The following is a 12,041-nucleotide window of genomic DNA, read 5'->3' on the forward strand; positions in this document are numbered from 1 at the left end:
AAAAGTGAAAATTACAGGGGCATTACCCTTCTATCACTTGGCCTTAAAATTATGGAGATCATTGAAGACAGAGTAAGGGATATACTTTAGCCTATCTTAGAAGAGGAACAGCATGGCTTTAGGGCTGGAAGAAGCACAACAGATCTGATATTTGCTTTGAGGATTTTGGCAGAGAAACACTGGGAAAGAGGAAAAGACCTAATTATTGTGTTTATGGACTTTGAAAAGACGTATGATAATGTTCCTAGATCAGCTGTTTGGAAAAGTGTTAGAACACTTGGTGTACCGGAGTACCTTATTAGGAAGATCCAAATGCTGTATACTAATTGCAAAAGTTGTGTCAGTATTGGAGTTGGTCACTCTGAATGGTTGAATACAACTAAAGAAGTACAACAGGGAAGTGCCTTATCACCTCTTCTATTCATAGCAGTTACGGATACCAAATTAAAGGAACTAAAAGGACAACTGCTGTCAACCGCATTATTTACATATTTGCTTTGAAAACAAGTTCTCCTCTTTCATTTCTAATTTTCTTTGCGGAAAAGCAATTAACGGGTATTACTAATCGACTCCAGCGTCGCGTTCGAATGTCGACGAGAGAGCTCACAATTGCACACAGTGAGAAAACGATACCGGTCGCATTTTGTGGCTAATGCTTCAGTTTTCTTATTCAAGGAGCGTCAACCAACCACGTATGTAGGCCTACCTTGAAAATATATATCAAGCGCCAGTAGAGAAATGATAACCTTCTCGCGGATAGCGAAGTTTCCAAATACAGCAGACAACAAACACCGATGGGACAAGGAAAGAGATTTGTTTGAAATAATTTTGAACAGCTTTGAATGCAACTCTTCGATCGCCATATTGCCTTCTTGCTCTGAAACAACTCCCTCACATGCAGAATCTGGTGTTAAAAGGCGTGTATGAAACACAAGTCATGGTGCAATTGCTGAGGTTTCTTCAATGGACTCCATGTTGCTGACAGCGCCAACAGTGCCAATTTGGAGCAATTTTGCCATTAATGCCCCCTCTATACCAAAATCGATGATTGGCTGATGTAATCATGAGCGGTGATAAGAACGAAAGATCGGCTAGTGCCCTATCAGGCATACATATTAAGATGGAGGGGCAAGAAGGTGCTGAGACTATTACTGATATCTAGGGACCTGAAAATGTCGCATTTGCGATAAATGCAAATTTTTAAATCTTGTACTGAATCCAAGCATACGGTAATTCTAATGTGGAATAAAATAGTTTTTACGCATAAATAGAAGTGCGACAAAATGCGAATTGTGACCCAAATGCGAAATTAGTATGAATATGCAATTTTGGTGTGAATTCTGTGAAAATATGCAATTTTACTGGCAAAAACAACATATTTTGGCAAAATCGTCAGAAGTACTCAAAATATGGTGCATAAATCCTTAGACCGTTCCGATCGATGAAGAAAAGTAGCCAATCGATTGCTGCTTGCTGACTTTAATCGATATTTACAATGGGATTAGCAAGGGGAATAAGATCTGTATCGATTATTATCGAAATGTAAATCGAGTGTCACGGAAATAACGAGATAGACGCAGCGTTGTTTTCCTGTTGTTCAAAATTGAAACTAGTGAAGAGTAGAAAGTCGAGCGATTGTTTAGGTTATGGGGCGCACGACAAAAACTACGGACGAAAGGGCTCAGCAATATGCAAAGTATGGTTTATATGCCACAGATTCAGCGACAGTATTTTGCAAGTATCGTAATTGCTGAGTTGGTGGGGAAAAAGAGGATAGCATTGTGAAACATGTTAAATCTGAAAAACTCGTGGGTAAGCGACGCGATAACGAAAGTTCAATCCCTGCTGCTAGTACGTCTCAAAGAAAGCAATCTTCTGTGCTTACACAGTTAGTTAGTTGTAAAAGACAAAAATTTCCAGAGATAACTTCTCGAAACGCACAGTTGAAGTATTTGTCAAAGCAGATATACCTCTGGAAAAGCTGGAAAGCAAAGAGCTAAGAGCCTGGATTACTGAGATTTCAAATGAAGAGCTGCCATGTGTGAGAATTCTAAGTGAATTATATTTACTGGGTAAGTTTCGATTTCATTGAACGGGTACGGTTTAGGTATTATGACATCGAAACCACGCACAGAATTGAAGGATACCGAATTTGAGTGTGATTTCCATATCGAACTATCTTACCCGTACCCAATTGATCCAGTAATTTTAAATTATTTTGTTATAAGTTGAGATCTTTCTTATTTTCTATAAGTTGCATCTGACCACCAGAAAAAACAGCACAGCCTCTAGTGGGGAAGAATATCAACATACTCTGTGATGGAACTACAGATAGAATGGGCCGTTGTGTTTTTATCATCATATTCCAAGTCCCAGCCAGATCGTAAAGAGAGCTGCACGTTGTTTCTGTGAACTATCTCGATGCGGGAAATGCTACAAACTGCTCTCGTGCTGGTTTAGAAGCTCTGCGCAGTTAGTGTACCATATGATGCAATTAAAGTGTTTGTTTGTGACAGTGCCCCGTACATGACCCGGTGTTATGAAACATTAAGTGTGGTCATAGGGGATCATTTAATGCATGTACAGTGCTGGGCACATGAGATCAGCTTGGTTGGCAATAGTTGGGTCGCAGTGATGACATTTAAATCATGTGGTTGCGATGGTAAAGTCTGCATTTTTGAACTCAAGAAAGTGAAAATATACTTATTTACAGTTCTTAACATCAAAATATGATGCTTCAAAGGAAGCAAAGCTTTTTCCTGCACCTGTCATAACCCGATGGAATAGCTGGTTTCAGGCTGTCTTCCATTTGAGTGCTCACTTTACTGATGATGTTACATTTTTCAAGATGTATGACATGAAAGACATCAACAACTGTGGTATTAAGTACCTGACTGATCGATCTAAGTGACTGAGAAGTGAATAGGCTTCTCTCCCATATGGTTTTTGTCACAGATCATGCAGCTGGATTGGTTGACCTCCTTACTGAACTTGAAGGGTCTCTGTTGCCCCCATTATTGCCAAGCTAAGCCCAGCCAGTTAGCGAGAGATCCCGGGGTAGACTGTTCGTTCCTGGCTTCCCGTTTTTAGACGCATTTAAGAGAAGAGGGGTGACGACCAAGCAAAAAAAAAAAATTTAAGAACAACACACATTTATTAACACAAGCATTCAAAACACAAAATATCCTTGCTTGATTTTATTACAGTAAACTTTAATAATGTCTGATCTTCATGTAGCACTTTACAACCAAAATGTAATCCTCGTCCTCTAGCTTCACTGTTCTGGAATGAAAATTAACAAAAATTAGGCCTTTATTGCCTTCAAAAGTATTTAAATGAAAGAGTCCAGAGACTTCAGTAAAGATTTGCACAAAATTTGTAGGCAGCTATCTCGCTTATTATTCCACAGAAAAATTAACTGAAGATACCATGAATTTTTATTAATCTCAACATGTGGTCAATATTGAATTCTGATGGATTTCAGTATTTAAAGTGTGTAACATTCATTGCTAACACTCTATAAAGATGATAGAGAAACTGCACGAAATCGCCGGAAAAACAGGTCTTGAAGTTTCTTACGGAAAGACGGAGTATATGGAGTGTAGGCACCGAAATGAGAAGTACATGGAGCTAAAGTATGGGAAGATTAAAAGAGCAGAGAAGTTCAGATACCTGGGAGAATGGATCCAACCCAATGGGCTAGACAAAGAGGCTATCAAAGGAAGAATCAGAAAATTAGAATTGGCCTACAAACTAACCCAGAGTATGTACAACAAACGGGCAATATCCTACATGGCCAAAATCCGACACTATCATTCAGTAATCAAACCAGAAGGATTGTATGCCTCAGAGTGTCTTATTTTGAATAAAAAAAGGGGAGCTACAAGAACTGGAAAAGAAAGAAAGGAAGATCCTAAGGAAGATTCTGGGACCCCAGAAAACTACTGATGGAACCTGGAAAAAAAAAGGAAAAACAAGGATCTTTATAAACATACGAAAAGATCTCAGACACAATGAGGAAGCGAAGGTTGAACTTCTACGGACATCTAGTAAGAATGGATGAAAACAGACTGACCAAAAAGATCTTTAAGTACATTGTAGGATTGAAGGCCACCACTAAGTGGGTAGAAGAGGTCAAAAGAGATGCAGAAGAAGTTGGAATTACACTAGAGGTGATCAATAAAAGGAAAGAGTTTAGAAACATAATCAACAAAATCAAATTTTTTTAGGACAAACCACCTAAAAAGAAGCCCAACCGGATAATCTCTGAGGAGGAGAGAAAAATACGAAGCGAGAGAATGAAAAGGTTCTGGGAAGAGAAGAGAAGAAAGGCCAACAAGCCTTAAGTTCTATGCGGTCCACAGTTGGCCAAATTCGGAGGAAGAAGAAGAAGAATCTCTAACCTTGTCTGTGTAGCATTTTTACTTTATCATCACACGATCGTGTTTACCAATTAGTGTATCTCACTAAATAGTTCTCATGGTAATTGCAATTCACGTTTTCCTAATTAATTATCCTTCCAATTAATTATCATCATTCGTTATCGCCTGAATTCAAGTTGATTATGCCATTTGTGAACATTTAATCCTTACATTTGCATAGCATCTAAAGTTTCAAGTCAGTTTGAAAATATTTTGGAATTTGAATATAAATGTATTGAAAATTTTCTCATATCCACGTGTGAGTTAATTGAAAATTAATTTACAAATCGCTTGTCTTTGCGGAAAAATAAAGAGATGATCTTTCACCTAAATCTTTAGAAATTGCAAATTAAATTCTAGTCTAGTCTTACTCGACACTAATCTTATTAAATTTTTCTTTAAGGTGCGCAAAATAAGTCATGGTGGCAAACAACGTTGAACACAATCTGTGCCGTTGCAATAGATGCACGACCAAATTAAATCATATTAAAAACATGGAAAATATTCATAATTACAACACACACACCACATTCACAAGGTAACCTGTACTTTTTATATACACTATTTACAACGAATCCTCCCCTTATAAATTTATTCATTATTTTTAGCATGGTCACGTCAATAGTATCCAGAGGATGAATTCGTGTATGGAAATATCCTTACTTCAATAGAGGCTAGTGATCGAAATTCGTGGTATCACTTGGATTGAAATACCCCTCAAACAACGATGGAGATTCATCTAAATTTCTGAAATATTTTAGAAGATTCCAATAGGATTCCATAATCATCACCATCACATGGGTTACAAGTCGCAAATATCGCGTTCGTGAGCCTTAATCACATTATTATTACTCCCTGTTCATAAAATATATTCAGCGTGTGCTCCGCTTATAATAAATCACATTATGCTCCCAAAGACACAACAATAAGTCATTCACCAATAATAAATTCTCCAATTAATAAATTATTCAATTAACATCCTGCAGGACAGCCGTATTCCAGGCTCGTCATGAATAGAGCACATTAAATCTCACATATAAGGAATCTAATTTATAGCTCACGACCGTTTAATTCCATTCTTAACCGGATCTTTACTTAATTTTATTATTATTTTTAAGTGATTATTAGATCTATCAGTCCTCCTGAAATGTCATGAAATTAGATGACTCGATCCTAAAGAATGCAAGTGATCTGAAAATGACACTAAATTCAACCCTAACTCACAAATTTTACACCTAACTCCAATCCAGATTATTTCCAATATCACAGGCAAACAAATTAAGTTTATCGCGTGGTCAGTGATTTTTAGATCTGTCTAAATCCTATGTATGGGAACTCGCTCAAAGACAGACTACACAGCTCATCTAATAGGTTTCAAATTTCAGTCACACATGTGTAACTCGACTACAATGACACCTCAAGAAATGGAAAATGAAATAATTCTATCTACAACAAGAACTAATAGAGCTATGATTTTGAGAAGAAAGATCCTCTAGCTTTACAAAGATGAAAAAGAAAATAAACAGTTAAATGGTACTCAAGTGTAGATGAGGTTCGACTCCAGGTTGCAGTCAGTCATTCCGGCATTTCCCCGGTCAGTCTCCCACTCTGTCCAGAGACGCCTTACATATTTAGAAGGTCATGGAGACACGGCAGTAGACGTCCCATGATGAAATTAAGATGCGCATTGTAGAGGAATGATCCATCTTGATGTACACAGCGATTCACTGGGATGAATTCCGTCGCGTTCCAGAAGTGTAGGCTGTAACTAAGACGACAAATATTAAAATATGTTCACACACGCTGGAGTACTGAATGTTCTCGTGGAGAAATAAACTTAACTTGGATCACTAATGTTGAGATTCACTCCATAAGATTTGCTAGTAAAATTTCACTAATTTTAGCAGAGCGGATGTCTGCTTGCACGGCAGAATTTTCCTTCCATGTGGTTACGATGAAGAGTAGCAGCAGCAGAGTAACAGCAGCGTGTAGAGATCGGCAGCAGAGTAGAGAGTGATTTACTGCGAACATGACATTTTATAGTCTTTGCTCGGGAAGCGTGTACTTTTTAGAGACAATCATTGGTTCACGGGGTCTCTGATAATTGGCTGTGACTGTTTCTCGAAGTTTGCTCACAGCGCAGGTTGTCCGCACGTGGCACACTGGGAACACTGGCTCATCACATGATCTACCCCGTACTCAGTCGAACACGGATCAATACATCGCCCTTCTGAATGACAGGAAAAAACCAGTTTGGCGCCCACACACAGCTTTCAAATGATGAACACAGCTCCCGGTGAACAATAACATTTTTAATGTTGGCTCGTCGTAAATATTATAAAGATAGCCAAATTTGAAGGGGACACTGTATCCTACCTCTCATCTCCTTTACCCCAAACTGCATAACCTTGACGCCAGTTTTACCTTAATTTGTGAAGGGAATTTTTCTGTGCCAACTAATGATGTTTTGATTAAGCTCACTCCTCTACAGCAGGCTGCATGTAGAGACACATTTGTCAAAGCTGCTCATTCTTCACAGTGCAAGCTAGCCACATTGAAAGCTAAAGACCCCAACCATAAACATTTTGTGTCAATTACTCAAGCTTTGTATGTATGTTGGGTATTCAGCCTGAAGGCTGGTTGGATCCTCAACAGGTTCACCATTAGCTGTCATAGATGGCCTAGGTGTCACTGAAGAGGCGTATAAGGGAAATGAGGAGTAAGGTAGTTTCCCGTTGCTTTCCTCACTGAGCCAGAAGTTGCTATTGTGCAACAGTCTGCCAAGCCCACTGAAATGCGTGCACCAACCGACCCTATGAGCGACATTTTCACACTATTCATAACACAGACTGGCTACATAAGGAATGGCATTACTAGTGTCACTCATATCTCAGCCACTTTCATACTGTCAAAGTCAAGTATAAGACCGAGACAGATCTATGAAAGTAACATTTTTATTCTAGCCCATACCAGAAGACATGGTGCACTGTAAACACTACATCTTGCCAGCAAAGGCCTACTCAAGCTTTGTATCCAAAAAATATAATTTTGAATAACACTGATAAATTAGATGAGCCTGTAAAGTTGTTTGGAGTAATAGATCTCTCACGAAACAATATCTGGTCAGTTTACTGTTCTCTGAAACATGCAATTCAAACCCAGATGGAAGAAAGTGAAAACGTAATGTCATGCTTGCATTAACTGCAGTGCAGAGTGAGTTCAGCATATTTGCTAAATACCGGTACTGTCTTGAGTTGTTGTGGACAGCGAGCGTGTGTTGCCTCATTACAACACAGTGGTTACAGAGAGACAGTGCAATTTGAAAAAAAGCAATGCCGAAGTAGTGACAATGTGTTCGTTTGAAAAATGAATTTGTATTGTGTGTGAATCAAGGACAATAATTGCACTTCATAAACTTGTAATCATTAAAATTAATAATACCATGCCATTATTTTAACTTTGTAAATACAGATGCTAATTTTGGAAAAATAGATGCTAATTTTGGAAAAAATAGATGTTAATTTTGAAACAAATAGATGCTAATTTTTCAGGTCCCTACTGATATCCAAAATTATTTGGAAACATTCAACAAAGAGATATAAGGGAATGACCAAGCTGTTCAACATGTAACAGAAGTACAGCAGGTTGTAACTGAAGATGGTAGCAAGGAAGGCACTTACTTTGTGGATCAGTCTGGTCATTATTACTACCAAGCAAGCTCTGATCAGCAGCCTGTTATGACTGTAGTATCAGGTATTGCAGATCCCTCTTCTGAGGTATTGGATGGTGCTTCCGAAGCAACTTATGTGGCAATGCAGCCACAAGATGGTCATCAGGTTGAAGAAGGAATAGCAACAATAGATCATTCGGACGAGGGTGTAGCTGGAGCTGCGGATAGATCTGGGATGATACTTAATGCTTCAGATGGGTATCAAACGGTAACAATTGTACCTTCTGATACTAACCCTGGAGAAGTGAGCTATGTGCTGATTGTCCAGCAGCCTGATGACAAGGATGATAAGTGTGAAGATCAGGATCTGACTGCATATGACTTCGATGAAGGGGAAGAAGATGGTATTACAATGGAATCAGGGGATGAAGATGATAAAACAAAAATAATTAAAATACTACCTAACAAGTCCCAGAGTGTCACACAGGCCCATATGTGTAACTACTGCAACTATACAAGTCCTAAAAGGTATTTACTCTCTCGGCATATGAAATCCCATTCTGAGGAGAGACATCATAAATGTGGTGTGTGCGAGAGGGGTTTCAAGACACTAGCTTCCCTCCAAAATCATGTTAATACACACACAGCAACTAAACCACATTGGTGTAAATTCTGTGATAGTGCTTTCACAACATCAGGTGAACTTGTAAGACACGTTCGGTACAAACACACTCACGAGAAACCCCACAAATGTACGATATGCAACTACGCCAGTGTGGAACTCAGCAAAATGAGGAATCATATGAGATGCCATACTGGCGAAAGACCGTATCAGTGTCCCCACTGTACATACGCTAGCCCAGATACTTTCAAACTAAAGCGGCACTTAAGAATCCATACTGGGGAGAAGCCGTATGAGTGTGACATCTGCCATGCTTGCTTCACACAGTCCAACAGTCTCAAGTCTCACAAATTTATACACAGTGCAGGTGACAACCAGTATTTCCGAAATTTAACCAGACGCAAAAAAAAAAATGTATATATATATATAAAACTAACCTCTGAAATCAATAATGCCCTCTGCCATATCTTGAGATGTATCCCATTCTTACTTAATTGCGGTATTTAGCATTAAAATAAAGCGATCGTTTACTTCAGCTTTTATTTTTAAGAGTTAACAACTGCTATTGGACTTGTTATTTATGCATGTTTTTTTTTAAATGTTTATATTTTTATCCTATTTGTTTTACATTGCACCGCTGAAGAAGAGAGTAATAGGCTCTCGAAAGATGTACGGGAATTAGGTATAATAAAATATGTAAAGTATTGACAAGGCGGGAAAGTGTTCTATAGAAATACGTAAATGTTGACGCTAACCTCATCACTGTACAAGCTATGACTATCTCGGAGATTGCTGAAGATGCACAAAGGGGTCTGCGTGACGGCTGTAATCACGACGATGATACCGAAGAGCCGCAGCGTACTTCAGTGACCTTTAATGGTGTTATCAATGCTCTGTGGACTATCGAACATTTTGTGGCGCGTCATAACGTTTCTGAGGAAATAACAGTCTAATTGTACCGGTTTGAGAATACTGTTCATGCCATGGCCGCGGCCACCAAAAAACAAACCAAAATAACGGACTACTTTATTCCGTAAAATGACTTTTCTCTCTCTTTGTACTGTATTTTGTTTATATGTGTGCATTTCTTTTGTGTTTATTTGTTTCATATTGTCCTATATAGGCCTACTTTGGAATATGACTCAGCTTCATATTTACAGAATTTCATTCAAGCTTTTTCACACATACGATTTTTTCCTTCAGTCCCCTGAAAAACGTATAAACGAAGTTTACTGTATCTCAGTAACTCATTGCCATACTTTTGAACAATAATGAAACATGTAAACTACTGTCTTAACAGCATACTATATCGTAGCTTTGTATAGAGTATTTACTGGAAGTATGAAGAACTTGTGTATAACATATTTTCTTGTATATAATAATAGTTTTGCTTCTTGCTTTTATATTTTCATTCTTTGAACTTTTTCTTTTAAATAGAAAGCTCAGTCTGTAGGACGAATTGTAGAACTGCGCCAGAAAGTAGCCAGTCTTCGTCGGGAACTGAGTGATGAAATGTACCAGGAAGCTGCAAGGAAGTACAAGGAGAAATTGCGTGAAGTGAAGGTAAGTATTTTGAGTTACTTCATTTAGCAAATTAATAAATCTCTCGGGAACCTTCACAATTCCTGAACCAGCCTGAACCATCACCATCTCTCTCTTTCATATGCGTATGTGCTATTCCTGTACTGTCCAGCTCCATGACTAATGTGTTAGCATGCCGGCGTTTGGTCCAGGGAGTCCCGAGTTCAATTCCTGGTCGAGTCAGACAGGGGGGTTTAACCTGGACACCAGTGGGATCTGACCCTACCACCTTCCAATTTTGCGTTGGTTGTTCTATCCAAATGAGCTCGGCTAGCTCATTTTTGTTCTGTACTTAACATCGCTTCAATATGTATAGAGGCTTGGTTTTTCACTTTAATGGTAAATGTGACAAAAAATATTTTGAATCGATTTTGAGATATCTTAACAAATCATGATTCTAGTTAAGGAATTTGTGATTTTGTTTTTGCGAACACTAGTTGCAAATCGAGGATTGTGGCGACGTTTAGTAACTTCACAGAGGCTTGCAGACTGAACGTTGAAAGGCATAACAGTCTATAATGATAATGTATGTACGTATGTATGTGTGTATTAAAGCAACAAGGCCAGTTTAAAGCAGAATGTAGTTATTTTGCTGCACTGTTTGGTTGTGGACACACACACAGTCTCTGTCGAACTGTGCTGCCCCTCTTGTGCATACCCAGCGATTTTCACCGACTCTGAAGCAGATTCGGCGCTCCCTACTTAGCATTTATATTACTGAAACCACACACAGCAGTGCCATCTTGTGGTGCTTTTGTCAGTTCTGCACATCGTATTACTGATGCGCAGCTAGCTGTTTTATTACCTCAAGTGGTTTCTCTGTCCACTGAGTTCAATACCACTGATTATACAGCACATATAGTATTTTCATGTAATTTGTAATTTGATTATTGATTCATTATAAATAAAAATAAATTCAGTTTAAAAATACCAGCGTATTTACCTCAGAATTATAACCAGTGTTTCCTCTGGGGGTATACTGGTTCTCAGACGAGTATTTTTCTTTGTTATTTTCGTTTTTTGCAAATTAAATAACTTGTCGAAATAAGCAATTAACATCCGGGTGAAATTAAAGAAATTTTCATCTCCTGTCGTTACTTATAAAGTATAAAATTGACCTTTTGTTACTCAATCACTCACAGTAGGGTGGACCCGCATTTGTCTATTCTTTCTTTTATTACTTATTCTCCTCCAAGATAAAATAGTGGAACAAGTCACCAGTTTCCCTTACCTCAGAAGTCTTATCAAAAATAATAACCGTTGCAGCAAAGAGATAATAATAATAATAAGAAGAGCGCTTGCCAAAAAAGCATTCGGCAACAAAAGAAATCTTCTGACCAATATACATGTAGATATTGAGATTAGGAAATGTTTTGTGATGTCATTTGTGTGGAGCGTACTCATACATGAATGTGAATGTTGGACAATTCAAGAACAGCATAGGAAACAGCTTGAAGCATTTGAGATTTAGCTCTGGAGGCGAATGTTAAAAGTCAGTTGGACTAAAAAAAGAACCAATGAAAGTATCCTGCAAGAAATACAGGAGAAGAAATAGCTGATGATAACAATACATAGAAGACCAGCTAAATTCATTGAACACACAGTGCATCATAATACCTTTCTGTCCAATCTACTAGAAGGGAAGAGGTCGACCTAGGAAGCAGTTCCTTCAAGTTTTGATGCAAAACGTTGGATGTAGTTCCTATTGTGAGATGAAACGACAAGCTGAAGACAGAAGACAATGGTT

General features: G+C 38.3%; 2 protein-coding genes across 2 annotated transcripts in view; both read left to right on the forward strand.

The window, feature by feature from the left end:
* rad50 (DNA repair protein rad50) overlaps positions 1–12,041 on the forward strand; it is a 266,867-nt gene that overhangs the window by 206,778 nt on the left and 48,048 nt on the right. Inside the window, exon 23 of the mRNA XM_067142492.2 lies at positions 10,151–10,276. Coding sequence (XP_066998593.2) covers positions 10,151–10,276 — 126 coding nt within the window. The remainder of the gene's footprint in view (positions 1–10,150; positions 10,277–12,041) is intronic.
* LOC136865873 (transcriptional repressor CTCF-like) lies at positions 1,064–9,924 on the forward strand. Its single transcript, XM_068226529.1, is given in 3 exon segments — positions 1,064–1,149; positions 7,978–9,080; positions 9,917–9,924. Coding segments are annotated over 3 exon segments (1,197 nt in total).

The sequence above is a fragment of the Anabrus simplex genome, chromosome 3 (assembly GCF_040414725.1).
Source record: "Anabrus simplex isolate iqAnaSimp1 chromosome 3, ASM4041472v1, whole genome shotgun sequence".
Taxonomy (NCBI): domain Eukaryota; kingdom Metazoa; phylum Arthropoda; class Insecta; order Orthoptera; family Tettigoniidae; genus Anabrus; species Anabrus simplex.